At 48.7% G+C, this 17,817-nt stretch overlaps 1 protein-coding gene across 1 annotated transcript; it reads left to right on the forward strand.

Moving 5' to 3' along the window:
* Positions 1 to 7,273: 7,273 nt before the first annotated feature.
* Positions 7,274 to 17,547, forward strand: XKR7 (XK related 7). Its single transcript, XM_089662541.1, has 3 exons — positions 7,274 to 7,991; positions 11,687 to 11,886; positions 15,479 to 17,547. The coding sequence occupies exons 1-3, from the start codon at positions 7,648 to 7,650 to the stop codon at positions 16,429 to 16,431; spliced, it is 1,497 nt and encodes a 498-aa protein (XP_089518667.1). The 5' UTR covers positions 7,274 to 7,647; the 3' UTR covers positions 16,432 to 17,547.
* The last annotated feature ends 270 nt before the right edge of the window (positions 17,548 to 17,817 follow it).

The following is a 17,817-nucleotide window of genomic DNA, read 5'->3' on the forward strand; positions in this document are numbered from 1 at the left end:
CATCTGTTTTTCATCTGTTTACATCTGTTTTTCATCTGTTTACATCTGTTTTTCATCTGTTTTTCATCTGTTTACATCTGTTTTTCATCTGTTTACATCCGGTTTTCATCTGTTTACATCCGTTTTTCATCAGTTTACATCCATTTTTCATCTGTTGACATCCATTTTTCATCTGTTGACATTCGTTTTCATTCATTTTTATCCACTGTTTTCCATCCATTTCCATCCGCTTACATCCGTTTTCCATCCATTTACATCTGTTTTTCATCTGCTTACATCCATTTTTCATCTGCTTACATCCATTTTCCATCCATTTCCATCCATTTTTCATCCACTTACATCCATTTTCCATCCATTTCCATCTGTTTTCCATCTATTTTTCATCCACTTACATCCATTTTCCATCCATTTCCATCTGTTTTCCATCCATTTACATCCGTTTTTCATTCGCTTACATCCATTTTCCATCCATTTACATCCGTTTTTCATTCGCTTACGTCCATTTTCCATCCATTTCCATCCATTTTTCATCCGCTTACATCCATTTTCCATCCATTTCCCATCCATTTCCATCCCTTTTTTTGTCCATTCTACGGAAGAAAAATAGGGTTTTCTTCCATTCAAAAAAGGATGTTAATGGATGTGGACATTAACAGATGTAAACAGATGATCATCCGCTAGTCCATAGAAATACATGGGTGTCTGTTTTTCATCCGTAAACGGACATACAGAACACCCGTGTGAAAGAGGCCTTAGAACTGAGCAATCAGCGGTTATGGGATCACTCAGTTCTTGGTCTTTGAGTGCCGATGTGGGACAGCTGACGCCTTTCACAGATGCTGCAGCATAGAAGTGAGTATAAGCCCTGGTTCACTCCGGTGCAACATGCGATTTATAAGTATTTCTATAGCACTGTCTTAATCCGTGCAATTTGAAGTAGTGTGATTTCAAAAATGGCTCTGGCAAGATTTTTGGCCTTGACATTGTGCACGAAGTTGCACAGATGTCAAGCAAGCTGCACGTGAAATCGCAGTGATCGGTGGCTTTGAAATCACGCTACTTTGAGTGAAGTAGCACAGTTTCAAAGCTGCAACCATTGTGAAGCTGGGCTAAGCCCCATTCACACCAATGCCATTTAACTGTTCAAAATTGCATGACAAGTCGCACCGTATTTGTGCCTACGGCACCATTCAAATTGGTGTGACTCAGATTTTGAAAAAGATTCCTGCACTGTTTTTGGCAATTTCATGTGTGACTTGCATTGACATCTGTGCATGGATTTGGACAAATATTGGCAAGCCGCACGTGAAATCGCACTGGCTGACAACTTTGAAATCTGCTATTTCAGCTGAAGTAGCACAGTTCCAAAGCCGCTTTCAGTGTGAACCAGGGCTAAATGTTTTTATTATTTTTTTTATTACCCCCAAACGTCTCCTTTAACTCGCAAACGTGGCCTTGATGCCGAGAGGCTGCATATTTGCATATCCAATGTAAACAAACATATCCAATGTAAGCAAACATGTCCAATGTAAGCAAACATGTCCAATGTAAGCAAACATGTCCAATGTAAACAAACATGTCCAATGTAAGCAAACATGTCCAATGTAAGCAAACATGTCCAATGTAAACAAACATGTCCAATGTAAACAAGCATGTCCAATGTAAACAAGCATGTCCAATGTAAACAAGCATGTCCAATGTAAGCAAACATGTCCAATGTAAGCAAACATGTCCAATGTAAGCAAACATGTCCAATGTAAACAAACATGTCCAATGTAAACAAACATGTCCAATGTAAGCAAGCATGTCCAATGTAAACAAACATGTCCAATGTAAGCAAGCATGTCCAATGTAAGCAAACATGTCCAATGTAAACAAACATGTCCAATGTAAACAAACATGTCCAATGTAAGCAAGCATGTCCAATGTAAGCAAGCATGTCCAATGTAAGCAAACATGTCCAATGTAAACAAGCATGTCCAATGTAAGCAAACATGTCCAATGTAAGCAAACATGTCCAATGTAAGCAAACATGTCTAATGTAAGCAAGCATATCCATTGTAAACAAGCATGTCCAATGTAAGCAAACATGTCCAATGTAAACAAACATGTCTAATGTAAGCAAACGTGCTGAGAGTGCGTGCCCTCGCCACATTTACGGGGGGCTCACGGAAAGGTCCCATTCGCTATTTGCGATCGGGAGCTTTCTGATCGCTTTCTGGTTTAGAGTCATGTGAATCATGGCAGTCACATGACTCTAAACCCCCGCTACCCCCATACCCCAAAGTACCAGGTGATTCCAGAGGCTTTACTGTAGGATCAGAGGGGGAATGCAGATCAGTACTGACAGGTTCTTCTTCATTTCACTTGCATCTTAATTTTTAATCCTGGCATTATTTACCCGAAACCTGTTCTTCTGTGAGGCTGGCACACATCAGCTGAAAATTGAAATCCGGCTTGCAGTTGAAGAGCTCATCTTGTAAATTGATGGGAAGGTATAGAGGAAGGCTCAGGGTCGATGTTAATAATCCATGCAGAGGGGAGGAGGGGCAGTTACTTTGTATTTGCATAACTTGCAAAAGTGTTGTCACCCTCTGTGTATTGGCACAACATGGGGCGGTGAATCTGAAAAGTATGTACATTAGTTCAGGAATCTTTGGCAGGTAAAAGCTCAAGCTGTGTACATACAAATGAGAGAGACAGTAAGCCAGTTACATATGCTGAGGGGTAGAATTCTGGGAGATGTTGGCTACAAAAGTATCATTTCCATGGTTGCAAGGCAGAAAAATCTGAACGTCTGCCCTCTGACAGGAAAGGGAATTCATAATCGAATGGAACGACATTCATACCACCTGGTGCACGGCATACAGGGCGCCCCTCTCTGCTACATTGCAGAAACACTGCAGGGGTCGGTTTTATATGTATTTGGATGGTGAAAGGTGAAAACCCATCTCTGTGTGTTTTTGTTTTGTATTGTTTCTCGGGGGGGGGGGGGAGTTTTGAGTGGAGATCAACTTTGTCATCATATCTGACATTGCTGGTGTGTGTGTTTTTTTTTGTTTTGTTTTTTGGATGATGAAAGGTGAAGACCTGTGTCTGTTTTTTTTATTTATTTTTTTATCATTCCTTGAGGTGGGGGGGGGGGGTAGTTTTTACTGGAGTTCCACTTCAATTTTCATCATTTCCAATTCTCTATTATCAGCAGTGGCCCTGTAAGCTCTTCTCCATTGAGCAGCGATTTATTTATCGAGCTGTGCGGCTTTATAGTCCTGCCAGTGTAGGGAATTCAGCACCAAGGACAGCAACACCATGACATTGACTGAGGAGGTGTGAGAAGGATTAGGATGGATAATGGGAAGATGCTGCTATGTGGAGAAGAGAGAAGACCAATCCTTTCCTCTTCTCACACAAACCCCCCCTCTTTTCTAATATTCTCTCTTTCCCCATTCTTCTCTCCCATGCCCCCTCTTTTCTAATACTCTCTTCTCCCCTGGATCTCTTCTCTAACACTCTCGCCTCTTTATTATTTTCCCTCAAGCCCCCTCTTTTCTAGTACTGTCTTCCCATTCTCCGTCAGAACCCCTCCTTTCTAACACGGTCAGTTCCCCATTCTCCCCAAAACCGCTCTTATCTAATACTCTGCCTTCCTAACTCTTCTCCCCCCAAACCCCTCCTATCTAATACTCTGCCATCCTAACTCTTCTCCCCCCGAACCCCTCCTATCTAATACTCTGCCATCCTAACTCTTCTCCCCCCGAACCCCTCCTATCTAATACTCTTCCTTCCTAACTCTTCTCCCTCCGAACCCCTCCTATCTAATACTCTGCCTTCCTAACTCTTCTCCCCCCAAACCCCTCCTATCTAATACTCTGCCTTCCTAACTCTTCTCCCCCCGAACCCCTCCTATCTAATACTCTGCCATCCTAACTCTTCTCCCCCCGAACCCCTCCTATCTAATACTCTGCCTTCCTAACTCTTCTCCCTCCGAACCCCTCCTATCTAATACTCTGCCTTCCTAACTCTTCTCCCCCCGAACCCCTCCTATCTAATACTCTGCCTTCCTAACTCTTCTCCCCCCGAACCCCTCCTATCTAATACTCTGCCTTCCTAACTCTTCTCCCCCCGAACCCCTCCTATCTAATACTCTGCCTTCCTAACTCTTCTCCCCCCAAACCCCTCCTATCTAATACTCTGCCTTCCTAACTCTTCTCCCCCCAAACCCCTCCTATCTAATACTCTGCCTTCCTAACTCTTCTCCCCCCGAACCCCTCCTATCTAATACTCTGCCTTCCTAACTCTTCTCCCCCCGAACCCCTCTTATCTAATACTCTGCCTTCCTAACTCTTCTCCCCCCAAACCCCTCCTATCTAATACTCTGCCTTCCTAACTCTTCTCCCCCCAAACCCCTCCTATCTAATACTCTGCCTTCCTAACTCTTCTCCCCCCGAACCCCTCCTATCTAATACTCTGCCTTCCTAACTCTTCTCCCCCCGAACCCCTCCTATCTAATACTCTGCCTTCCTAACTCTTCTCCCCCCGAACCCCTCCTATCTAATACTCTGCCTTCCTAACTCTTCTCCCCCCGAACCCCTCCTGTCTAATACTCTTCCTTCCTAACTCTTCTCCCCCCGAACCCCTCTTATCTAATACTCTGCCTTCCTAATTCTTCTCCCCCCGAACCCCTCCTATCTAATACTCTTCCTTCCTAACTCTTCTCCCCCCGAACCCCTCTTATCTAATACTCTGCCTTCCTAATTCTTCTCTCACCAAATCCCTCCTATCTAATACTCTGCCTTCCTAACTCTTCTCCCCCCGAACCCCTCCTATCTAATACTCTGCCTTCCTAACTCTTCTCCCCCCGAACCCCTCCTATCTAATACTCTGCCTTCCTAACTCTTCTCCCCCCGAACCCCTCCTATCTAATACTCTGCCTTCCTAACTCTTCTCCCCCCGAACCCCTCCTATCTAATACTCTTCCTTCCTAACTCTTCTCCCCCCGAACCCCTCCTATCTAATACTCTGCCTTCCTAATTCTTCTCCCCCCGAACCCCTCCTATCTAATACTCTTCCTTCCTAACTCTTCTCCCCCCGAACCCCTCTTATCTAATACTCTGCCTTCCTAATTCTTCTCTCACCAAACCCCTCCTATCTAATACTCTGAATTCCCCATTCTTCTCTCTCAAACCTATTTTATTATACTTTCTTGTCCCCATTCTTCTTCTTCCCTAGATCTCCTCTATTCTTATACTCTCTCTTCCCCATCAGGCCCCCTCTTTTCTAATACTCTCTTCCCGTCTTCTGCCCCAGGCCTCCTCTTTTCTAATACTCTCTCTTCTCCCTAGGCCCCCTCTTTTCTAATACTCTCTTCCCCTCTCAGGCCCCCTCTTGTCTAATACGCTCTCTCTCTTCCCCTCTTGTCTAATACTCTCTCTTCCCCTCTTGTCTAATACTCTCTCTTCCCCTCTTGTCTAATACTCTCTCTTCCCCTCTTTTTCCTTGGCCGCCTCTTTTCTAATAATCTTTCTTCCCCTCTCTTCTCCCTAAGCCCCCTCTTTTCGTGGAGGAAGAGGTATGGGGGGGGGTTTGGATTGAGATTTGGTAGGGGAGGGGGTGTGGAGGAAGATGTAGGGAATGAGATTCGGTGGGGGGGGGGGGTGTGGAGGAGGAGGTATGGGAAGGGGGGGGTATGAAATGAGATTTGGTAGGGGAGGGTGTGTGGAGGAAGAAGTATGGAATGAGATTTGGCAGGGGGGGGGTGTGGAGGAGGAGGTATGGGAAGGGGGGATATGGAAAGAGATTTGGAAGGGGAGGGGGAGTGGAGGAAGAGGTATGGGGGATATGGAATGAGATTTGGAAGGGGAGGGGGAGTGGAGGAAGAGGTATGGGGGGTATGGAAGTGAGATTTGGTAGGAAGGGGGTGTGGAGGAAGAGGTATGGGGGGGGGTATGGAAGTGAGATTTGGCAGGGGAGGGGGTGTGGAGGATGAGGTATGCGGGGTATGGAAATGAGATTTGGTAGGGGAGGGGGTGTGGAGGAAGAGGTATGGGGTGTGTGTGGAGGTGAGACTTGGTAGGGGAGGGGGTGTGGAGGAAGAGGTTTGGGAAGGGGGGGTATGGAAGTGAGATTTGGTAAGGAGGGGGTGTGGAGGAGGAGGTATGGGAAGGGGGGATATGGAAAGAGATTTGGAAGGGGAGGGGGAGTGGAGGAAGAGGTATGGGGGATATGGAATGAGATTTGGAAGGGGAGGGGGAGTGGAGGAAGAGGTATGGGGGGTATGGAAGTGAGATTTGGTAGGGAGGGGGTGTGGAGGAAGAGGTATGGGGGGGGGTATGGAAGTGAGATTTGGCAGGGGAGGGGGGTGTGGAGGATGAGGTATGCGGGGTATGGAAATGAGATTTGGTAGGGGAGGGGGTGTGGAGGAAGAGGTATGGGGTGTGTGTGAGGTGAGAATTGGTAGGGGAGGGGGTGTGGAGGAAGAGGTTTGGGAAGGGGGGTATGGAAGTGAGATTTGGTAGGGGAGGGGGTGTGGAGGAAGAGGTATGGAAGTGAGATTTGGTAGGGGAGGGGTGTGGAGGAAGAGGTATGGGGGGGTATGGAAGTGAGATTTGGTAGGGGAGGGGGTGTGGAGGAAGAGGTATGGGGGGGTATGGAAGTGAGATTTGGTATGAGAGGGGGTGTGGAGGAAGAGGTATGGGGGGGGTATGGAAGTGAGATTTGGTAGGGGAGGGGGTGTGGAGGAAGAGGTATGGGGGGTATGGAAGTGAGATTTGGTAGGGGAGGGGGTGTGGAGGAAGAGGTATGGGGGGGGTATGGAAGTGAGATTTGGTAGGGGAGGGGGTGTGGAGGAAGAGGTATGGGGGGTATGGAAGTGAGATTTGGTAGGGGAGGGGGTGTGGAGGAAGAGGTATGGGGGGGTATGGAAGTGAGATTTGGTAGGGGAGGGGGTGTGGAGGAAGAGGTATGGAAGTGAGATTTGGTAGGGGAGGGGTGTGGAGGAAGAGGTATGGAAGTGAGATTTGGTAGGGGAGGGGGTGTGGAGGAAGAGGTATGGGGGGGGTATGGAATTGAGATTTGGTAGGGGAGGGGGTGTGGAGGAAGAGGTATGGGGGGTATGGAAGCGAGATTTGGTAGGGGAGGGGGTGTGGAGGAAGAGGTATGGGGGGGGTATGGAAGTGAGATTTGGTAGGGGAGGGGGTGTGGAGGAAGAGGTATGGGGGGTACGGAAGTGAGATTTGGTAGGGGAGGGGTGTGGAGGAAGGGGGGTGACGTTGAAGAGAAGGGGGTCATAGACAGGAGGGGGGAGTGCTCCTGGTAGGATTCGGTGTCTGTGGAAGGCGGAATGAGCACACAGCCCCCTCCTGTGGATTGCTGTCTATCGGCTCGGAGTCCATGGTTTCGGAGATCGGTTCCCTGTGGTGCTGATGATGGGGATTTATTGATCCCCATCCCAGGGATGAAGTCGGCTCCCTCGCCGGATCGCCCCCAATTACCGGGGCTGGTCCTCCCCTGCCTGCTGTGCGGGTGATCGCCCCTCCTCGGCGTACAGACCCCTCCTATTGCAGGGAATCCGGTAGGGGTGATGATCCGGTAAGAGTCCCCCGTGGATGTCAGCGGAGCCGGGTGTGGCCCCGGAAGTGGGCTCCTCCCATGATGGCGGCGGAGTCGGACGGTGGTCTTGTGGCTCCCCGGTACCCCCGGTACTCTCTCCGGGACGGGCTGTGGGTGGTGGTGGCTCTGCTGGTCTTCTTCTCGGACGGGGCGTCGGACCTGTGGCTGGCGGTGGATTACCTGCAGCAGCACCGGCTCAGTTGCTTCTGGCCCACCGTCCTGCTGGTGCTGCTGCCCTCCCTGCTCACCCAGAGCCTCAGCTTCAGCTGGGTGGTCACCGACCGCAGCCCTTCTCCTCCCGCCGGCAACCGCCTCTGCTGCCGCCTCTGTGCCTGGATCCTGCAGGGCTCCGTCCACCTGCTGCAGCTCGGACAGGTCTGGAGGTGAGAGGATGGGGGGCATTGGGGGCATCTGAAGGCACATGGAGGCTGTGGGGTCTGAGGACACCTGGAGGATGGGGGGACTGAGGACACAATGACACATGGAGGCTGGAGGGACAAATTACTAGGGTCTGAGGACACATGTAGGATGGAGGGACTGAAGACACAATAACACATGGAGGCTGGAGGGACTGATTACTAGGGTCTGAGGACACATGAAGGATGGGGGGGACTGAGGACACATGGATGGTGGGGGACTGATTGATGGGGTCTGAGGACACATGGAGGATGGAGGGACTGAAGACACAATGACACATGGAGGCTGGAGGGACTGATTACTAGGGTCTGAGGACACATGAAGGATGGGGGGGACTGAGGACACATGGATGGTGGGGGACTGATTGATGGGGTCTGAGGACACATGGAGGATGGAGGGACTGAAGACACAATGACACATGGAGGCTGGAGGGACAAATTACTAGGGTCTGAGGACACATGTAGGATGGAGGGACTGAAGACACAATAACACATGGAGGCTGGAGGGACTGATTACTAGGGTCTGAGGACACATGAAGGATGGGGGGGACTGAGGACACATGGATGGTGGGGGACTGATTGATGGGGTCTGAGGACACATGGAGGATGGAGGGACTGAAGACACAATGACACATGGAGGCTGGAGGGACTGATTACTAGGGTCTGAGGACACATGAAGGATGGGGGGGACTGAGGACACATGGATGGTGGGGGACTGATTGATGGGGTCTGAGGACACATGGAGGATGGAGGGACTGATTATTAGTGTCTGAGGACACGTCACATGGAGGATGGGGGTACTGACTAATGGTTTCCTCAACAGGGGCGGACTGACAACTCATGGGGTCCCCGGGCAATAGGGGATCATGGGGCCCCTGTTTCCTTGCCCACTCTCAAAGCGCACTCAAAAAAGCCTATAAAAGGTACCAGTGGCCTCTCATAGGGCCCCCTACTGACCCCGGGCCCTCGGGCAGTGCTCGAATGGTCAGTCTGCCCCTGGTCCTGAAGACACATGGAGGCTGGAGGGACTTTCTGACATGGTCTGTGGACACACGGAGGATGTAGGGCAGGGGTCTCCAAACTTTCTATGCAAAGGGCCATTTCATGGTCCTTCAGGCTTTGGGGGGGGGGGGGGGGGGCAGACTGGAAGAAGTAGAAAATGCCCTTCCATCTATGGGAGTAAGAAATACCCCATAATATTAATGGAAGGTATGATGCACCATTATTAATATCAGTGCCAGGAATAATACCCCACTGGAGGGACTGATGGATGGGCCTGAAGATACATGGAGGATGGAGGGACTGACTGATAGGGGATGAAGATACAATGACACATGGAGGCTGTAGGGACTGAATGACCGGGTCCGATGACAGATGAACGCTGGAGGGACTGACTATTAGGGTGTGGAGATACAATGACAGATACAGGATGGAGATGCTAACTTCTAGGGTCTGAAGATATGAGACATGGGAGGCTGGAGGGTCTGATTAATGGAAAGGTACATGGATACTGGAGGGTCTGATTAATGGAAAGGTACATGGATACTGGAGGGTCTGATTAATGGAAAGGTACATGGATACTGGAGGGTCTGAAGGTACAGTGACAGATAAAGGCTTTACTGCAAAGGGGACTGATGAATGGGGTCTCAAGACACAATGACAGAGACTGGAGGGACATTCATCGGAATGAAGGGACATCAACCAAGTCTGAGGGTACATTGAATAAAAGGGGCTGAAGGTACAGTGATGATGGCGCTTGTTCCTAAAGGGACTCGAGGGACATTTCCCAAACTGCAGGCCTTTAACTGGGGCATCAATTAAGCCTGAGGGTACACTGATTTAAATGTGGCTGCAGATACAGTAATTTTAGACTTTGCTCCTAAGATTCCTGGGGGATACTTCCTAAACCGGGGGAGAAATTAATTGGAATGAGGGGGCTTCAAGTAGTGGGCATAGTAGAAGACTGTAGATGTTGCTGAGGGGTCGCTGAATGGTTTGGACATTTAATGAATGGATTGTGTCTGAACTGGGGTTGTCAGTGCTAAAATGACTGGATTGATGTGAGGTCATTAGAAGACGCAGATCCATAACAGTGGCTGTCATTGGAAGAAGCAGGGTCAGACACATGGAACGGAGCAGGCTAGTCTTTAAATTTGAATCTGCAGCAAATCGGAGGTGAGACTGATAAGGAAAATTGTTGAGTAATTGAAGAGAAGCTTTAGACAAAACCAGTCAATGAAACCAAGAGCAGAGAAAATACTGTCAAAAACTTAATTCCCTTCACTTCTATGATAAAATATACCTAAAACATCTGTGAAGGTTCTCCATTATCCAGGTCGTGGTGTATCTAGTAATTGTCACGTTGAATGGACTTCATAGAACACGTCCCACTGAATGTGAATAACTATTACCAGCTATACCTTAAAGCCAAGACAATTGTTGAAGTTTTGGATAGAGTAGGAAATGGTTAGAACCTCTGTCAGTTTTCTTGGACTTACAGCAGGAAAGCTCGAAAAAACTTGGAACAGGTGTCACCATCGAAAGATTTCCCCTCGTCTCTTGTTCCAGTGACACCCTCAAATAATTTAAATTTCCCAAAAATTTCCAAGAAACGAAAAAGCAGCACACAAAACTGTGTTAGCAGCAATTAGGTGTCGGTGCGTGTTATTTCAGTTGATCCAGATGTCATGGGGAAAGGATGAGTGGAACAGCAGCAGGAAAAACCTGGCTGGGTTGTAACCAGGGGCGGACTGAAATTTATGGGGCTCCCGGGCAATAGGGGATCATGGGGCCCCTGTGTCCTTGCCCAACTCAAGCCACATCCAAAAAAGCATATGAAAGGTACCAGGGGCATCTCATAGGGCCCCCTACTGACCCCGGGCCCTCGTGCAGTGCCCGAGTGCTGGAATGGTCAGTCTGCCCCTGGTTGTAACTTGTAACCCTTCCTACTTCATCCAAATTTAAAAAATTATTTTGGTTTTACCAGGGGCATCTCATGGGGCCCCCTACTGACCCCGGGCCCTCGGGCAGTGCCCGAGTGCTGGAATGGTCAGTCTGCCCCTGGTTGTAACTTGTAACCCTTCCTACTTCATCCAAATTTAAAAAATTATTTTGGTTTTACCAGGGGCATCTCATGGGGCCCCCTACTGACCCCGGGCCCTCGGGCAGTGCCCGAGTGCTCGAATGGTCAGTCTGCCCCTGGTTGTAACTTGTAACCCTTCCTACTTCATCCAAATTTAAAAATTATTTTGGTTTTACCAGGGGCATCTCATGGGGCCCCCTACTGACCCCGGGCCCTCGTGCAGTGCCTGAGTGCTGGAATGGTCAGTCTGCCCCTGGTTGTAACTTGTAACCCTTCCTACTTCATCCAAATTAAAAAATTATTTTGGTTTTACCAGGGGCATCTCATGGGGCCCCCTACTGACCCCGGGCCCTCGGGCACTGCCCGAGTGCTCGAATGGTCAGTCCTCCCCGGTTGTAACTTGTAACCCTTTCTACTTCATCCAAATTAAAAAATTATTTTGGTTTTACGCACTTAAATCTGATTTTCCCAACGCACATGCACAATGGCTTTAGCCTAGGTCCTTGCCTATGGGTACCAATGACCTTAGTAGACCTCATATGTAATACACAGTTCACCTTGTTTCCTTTTCTCCACTCAGATACCTGAGGGCACTCTACCTTGGTCTGCAGAGCCGATGGCAATCCGAGCAGCAGAGCCGACACTTCTACTGGCGCATGATGTTTGAGAGTGCTGACATTAGCATGCTGCGACTCCTGGAGACCTTCCTGAAGAGCGCCCCCCAGCTGGTGCTGCAGCTCTGCATCATGGTGCAGCAAGGCCACGTTGAGCCCCTGCAGGGTAAGTCCTCTTAATTTTCACTTCGTATGGTAAACAGTCGGAAAATAGGTCATGCTTGGACAAGTCTCATTCTTGCACGAGTCACGGCTCTAATGCTTTGATTTCCAGCTTTAATGTGAGCCTGTCGTAAAACCGGGAAGTTCATATGATGGGGAGAAGAAAAAAGCTGAGGTTGCCTTTCATTTAAACTGCACATTCTAGTTATCAGTAGTTTTAGAAATCTAGAAAAGTGAAGTCCGAGGCAGTTAGCAACTCTTTCCATAAGAGTTCAGCTTGGTCTTGTCCCACAAACACATTCTGAGATTTCTAATTCTTCTATCCATCACATGAAAGGACTATCGGGGAAGCTGAGAACATTGCCCTATGCCAATATTAACATTAAAAACTGTAAACGGAAACAATTTGTCAAAAGGTGCTTGAACTTCCTTTCATATGAACGCATTAGCCCCTAGGCACAATAATATGCAAAGTCCAACATTTCCTGATATGTAAGAACTGGCCCACCATCCCGCATCTCTGTATTGGCCCATCGTTTTAATGGGTGGCAGGGCTGGATCTAGCCGCTCTGATTTGGAGGTGCAGTATAAAAAGTCAGTCAACCTGCTGCTGTAGCACAAATCACCACCTGGAAACAATGACTGAGGAGGTGCAGGAGTGAACAGGCAACAGTAGTATGTATTGGGTTGGCATTAGATTAAGTTGATTAAACAGAACCTGTGCTTCCTTATATCAAGTGTCCCTATCAGAGTCCTCCCTTACATCAGGGGTCCTCATCAGAATGCCCCTTTACATTAGGTATCCACATCCGAGTTCCCCCTTACATCAGATGTCCCATCAGGGTGTCCCTATCAGAGTGCCCCCTTACATCAGGTTTCCCCATCGGAGTTCCCCCTTACATCAGGTGTCCCCATCGGAGTTCCCCCTTACATCAGGTGTCCCCATCGGAGTTCCCCCTTACATCAGGTGTCCCCATCGGAGTTCCCCCTTACATCAGGTGTCCCCATCGGAGTTCCCCCTTACATCAGGTGTCCCCATCGGAGTTCCCCCTTACATCAGGTGTCCCCATCGGAGTTCCCCCTTACATCAGGTGTCCCCATCGGAGTTCCCCCTTACATCAGGTGTCCCCATCGGAGTTCCCCCTTACATCAGGTGTCCCCATCGGAGTTCCCCCTTACATCAGGTGTCCCCATCGGAGTTCCCCCTTACATCAGGTGTCCCCATCGGAGTTCCCCCTTACATCAGGTGTCCCCATCGGAGTTCCCCCTTACATCAGGTGTCCCCATCGGAGTTCCCCCTTACATCAGGTGTCCCCATCGGAGTTCCCCCTTACATCAGGTGTCCCCATCGGAGTTCCCCCTTACATCAGGTGTCCCCATCGGAGTTCCCCCTTACATCAGGTGTCCCCATCGGAGTTCCCCCTTACATCAGGTGTCCCCATCGGTACAGCCCAACCCTGCACCCCTCTAAATCCAGGCTTGATGGGTTTACTAAAACACGGTTTTGTGAACAGCAATCTGGCTGTTTATTGAAATAGACAGTAAAGTAAAAGCAGCACAAATTACACACGTTACACGTTGTTAGGCACACAGTTAACTCTTTGATTGCCCCTTGATGTTATCCCCTTCTTAGCCGGTGTCATTACTGCAGCAATAGTGAGTATTCGCACAGATCATTGTATTAGTGAGTCAGTCAGTTTGTTAGTGCCAGATTGCCCGCCACAATATCGTACTCCCGCTATGCTGATCACTGCCATTACACTTAAAGTGTAATAGCTGCATAAATTCCAGCTTCTTGCAGCCGCTGTACAGCAGAGCTCTAACTGGTGGGTGAGGCAGCGCAAGGGATTCAGTAAGTTTTGTTACTGTACATTGAGCATCCTGATTGAAGGAAAGAGCAGAGTTACAGAGAGATACGCTTATCAGTGCCCTGCTTCTCCATTCACTGTCCAGTCACAGACTGAGGAGGGACAAGACCTGTGAGTGTTAATGAACTGCAGAAGAAAAAAAAAAATCAGGTCTCTGATCTTCCCAGACAGGGCTGTGCTCTATGACAGGGCTGTGCTCTATGACAGGGCTGTGCTCTATGACAGGGCTGTGCTCTATGACAGAGCTGTATATATCTCTGGACAGTATAGTCAGAAGTACAAATCCTTTGAACCCCTCATCTATGTATTATGTGTTTGCCTGGAGTTCAGCATCCTGAGTGAAACATGCTAGGTACCATCATGCACTTGTTCCAGATCAGAAATGTAATAATACAGGTTATTTTGTCGTGTTTAACTGTGATAATGGATTCCAGTCAGACAGACAACTTCCCTTAATCAGTCAGTAAGCTGGTCGTATTGGGGTGGAGGGAAGCTTTGGGTTCCTTTAACTCCAACCAGGAGACTCCGGTTTTTGCTCCTACAGCTGGGAATGTTTCAGAATGCCCTTTCGTATTGCATTGAGATAGCATGAAATTACTGTGTGATGATGAATTATTTACTGCCAGCGGTAATGAGTGTAGCTGCAGCAGCAGTGGGAGGTATGGCTGCAAGGTACATTTTCCAGGAAGTCCTGCGTAGACAGTGCACCCCCTGCGTCTGCGTGTGCTGGATGCAACCTGCCTGCTTTCTGTGCTGTGCTCCATGAAGTAGCTCTTTTGGGAAAAAAAAGGGAATATATTTCCTCTACATGTCATCTTCACTTCTTATTGTTGCTCTTTCTTTTACTCTTCCCTCTCTCTCTCTCCTTCACTCTCTCCCCCCCTCTCTTTCTCTTCCCCCCATCTCTCTTTCTCCCCCCTCTCTCTCTGTTTCTCTCTCTCTCTCTTTCTCTTCCCCCCTCCCCCCTCTCTAGCCCCCTCTCCCTCTCTCTCTTCCCCCCTCTCCCCCCTCTCTCTCCCTCTCTCTCTCTTCCCCCCTCTCTCTCTCTTTCCCCCTCTCTCTTTCTCTTCCCCCCTTCTCTCTCTTTCCCCCCCCCACCCCCCTCTCTCCCCCCACCCCCTCTCTATCTCACTCTCCGCCCCCCCTCTCTCTCCCTCTCTCTCTCCCCCTCCCCTCTCTTTCCTTCCCTCTCCCTCTCTCCCCCTCTCTTTCCTTCCCTCTCCCTCTCTCCCCCTCCCTCTCCCTCTCTTTGCCCCCCTCGCTCTCCCCCTCTCTTTCCCTCACTCTCTCTCTTTCTCTTTCCCCCTCTCTCTTTCTCTTCCCCCCTTCTCTCTTCCCCCCCCCCTCTCCCCCCACCCCCTCTCTCTCTCTCAGTCTCCGCCCCCTCTCTCTCTCTCCGCCCCCTCTCTCTCTTTCTCCCCTCCCCTCTCTTTCCTTCCCTCTCCCTCTCTCCCCCCCTCTCTTTCTTTCCCTCTCCCCCTCCCTCTCTTTGTCCCCCCCCCTCTCTCTCCCCCTCTCTCTTTCCCTCACTTTCTCTCTCTCTTTCTCACCCCCCCCCCCTCTCTCTTTCTCTTTCCCATTGGAATGATAAAAGAAGGTCCTTTAAAACACTGTCAACAGTCTTAAGATCTTGGCTCTGTTATTTTTCCTACTTACAAACAGTTTCCTTTTACGTGTATGATCTTTGTTTTTCTTTTCACCACTTTCTTTTCTGCTCTTTTCACTCAGGTCTGTCCGCCTCTGCCTCTCTGCTGTCTCTTGCCTGGATGATCGCTTCTTACCAGAAGGTCCTGAGGGATTCCCGTGATGATAAGATGCCCATGTCCTACAAGGGTGCAGTGGTGCAGATCCTGTGGCATCTCTTCACCATTGCTGCCCGAGCTTTGGCATTCTCCCTCTTTGCTTCTGAGTTTCACCTGTACTTTGGCATTTTCATAGTGACCCACTGGTGTCTCATGACCTTCTGGATCATCCAAGGGGAGACAGATTTCTGCATGTCTCGCTGGGAGGAGATAATCTACAACATGGTGCTGGGTATCATCTATATCTTCTGCTGGTTCAATGTGCGCGAGGGTCGGACTCGCTGCAGGATGACTGCGTACTATGTCATAGTTCTGACCGAGAATGTGGTCCTTACGGTTTTGTGGTATTACAACCGTAATAACTCCCCACTCGGTGACTTCTACGCACTCCTCATCGTCTGCTCCGTCTTCTGCAGCTTTGCGCTTGGCGTCTTCTTCATGCTGCTTTACTACAGTCTCCTCCATCCCAATGGTCCGATGTTTGGGCCATCCAGCAGCAGCTGCGTCTTCACCGAGGGCCCTGAGGCTCCGCAGGCCCCTTTATCGGAAGCCACAGAGAGCCTTCCCCGTACTTTGCCACGGACTACAGAACAAGAAAGGGACATGGCACCGGGAGACAGGGACAGTTGTGGTCCAGTCTTCCAAGTGCGATCTAGCATTCCACCAACGCCTGTGACAAGACTTACACGGGCTCAAGGACCTGTCATTCGTATAGATCTTCCACGTAAAAAGTACCCTGCCTGGGACGCTCATTTTATCGACCGGCGTCTTCGGAAGACTATATTGGCTCTTGAATATACCTCTCCGGCCACTCCCCGCGTCCAGTATCGCACTCTAGGGACCTCACAAGAACTAACAGAGTATGAAACCACAGTGTGACTTGTTCCTTGGGTAATAGGGCACAGGAAAGACTGTGTATTCAAACTGTGGAGTATGGCTAGTCAGTGAGCGGCTCTGCACAGTTTGTAAGGGTCAAGTAGATGATGGAACGGTCAGCTGCACATTATAGATGGCTCTGTAAAATCATGGGCTATTCCACAGGTCTTTTAACATAAGGAGTTTGCAAAGGTTTGTAATGCAGGATACGATATCAGTTGGGCAGCCGAATGAGAGAATGGTGAGTCAAACACAACTCAACATGGAGAAGGTGCTCTGCTGGGTCCAGAGGGTCTTCTATCAGCATATATCCTTCATTGCAGCCCTTGCAGGCTCTCCGAAGCCATAATTGTGGCATTACTTGTTGTCTGCGAGCCACGAGCTCTGTGAGGAGTTAAGTCAAAGCCAGACGCCCAACAATTTATGGTGGTTAGGCAGTATTTCAAGACGGTTCAGGTGAGAATGTACTTTGGTGAAAGAACGAGGGACTTCGGCCTAAGACCAGTGCTCGAAACCCAGTTCCTGTACACTTGGTGCTATACATTGCGGTATGTATTTTTGGTATAACCGGTGGCATATTGTCTGCAAGTACTCATCCAGCGTCACTGTAGATAGTGTCGTTTTGTGTATACGGTTGTAAATAACCATTTCTAGAAATTTGGAAACAAGATTCAGTGACTGTTTCCTTCTTATGTATAGCACAATTTGAGCCACCACGTCCATGGCTATTGGGAAAACTGGCAATATAGTGAATGATCATGATAGTGCTTCCAAGTTTTTTGTTTTTTTTTTAATTTGGGTTCAGTGTTTTGTTTTTTTTTTTAGGTCAACTTTGTACAACACCCTAAATAATAAGTATTTACTAAATATCAGATCAAGGTTTTTAGAAGAGCAAATGTACCCTCCAGACTGAAAGTGTTTAGTATGTTACCCATTTATTCAGTCTGTCCTTTAATATTGAATGCAAAAACTGTGTGAGCGATAGAATTTTTACTTTCACTTGATCTCTGACGAGACTTGATGTCACTTACCGTGAAAGAGAACCTCTTGTTTTGTTACTTCTGTATAGTGCTGCCCGGGCAGTCTGGTCCTTTTTATTAAAGTGGTTGTAAATCCTTACATATACCCAGTGAAGTGACTGTTTATCTGCAGTCTTCTCTTCTCTACATCTGTCTGAAGTGCAGAATTTATAAAGCTTGTAGAGCTGTAAAAAAAAAAAATGGGGGGTGGAGAGCTTAAAGTGTTACTAAACCCCCGACCCTGCATTCACTATATCCGCTCTCCCCGGACCTTGTATTCACTATATCTGGTCTCCCAGGACCCTGCATTCACTATATTTGGTCTCCCCGGACCCTGCATTCACTATATTTGGTCTCCCCAGACCCTGCA

Source organism: Staurois parvus, unplaced genomic scaffold (assembly GCF_062004578.1).
Source record: "Staurois parvus isolate SC_StPar_1 unplaced genomic scaffold, SC_StPar_1.0 ptg001490l, whole genome shotgun sequence".
NCBI classification, from domain to species: domain Eukaryota; kingdom Metazoa; phylum Chordata; class Amphibia; order Anura; family Ranidae; genus Staurois; species Staurois parvus.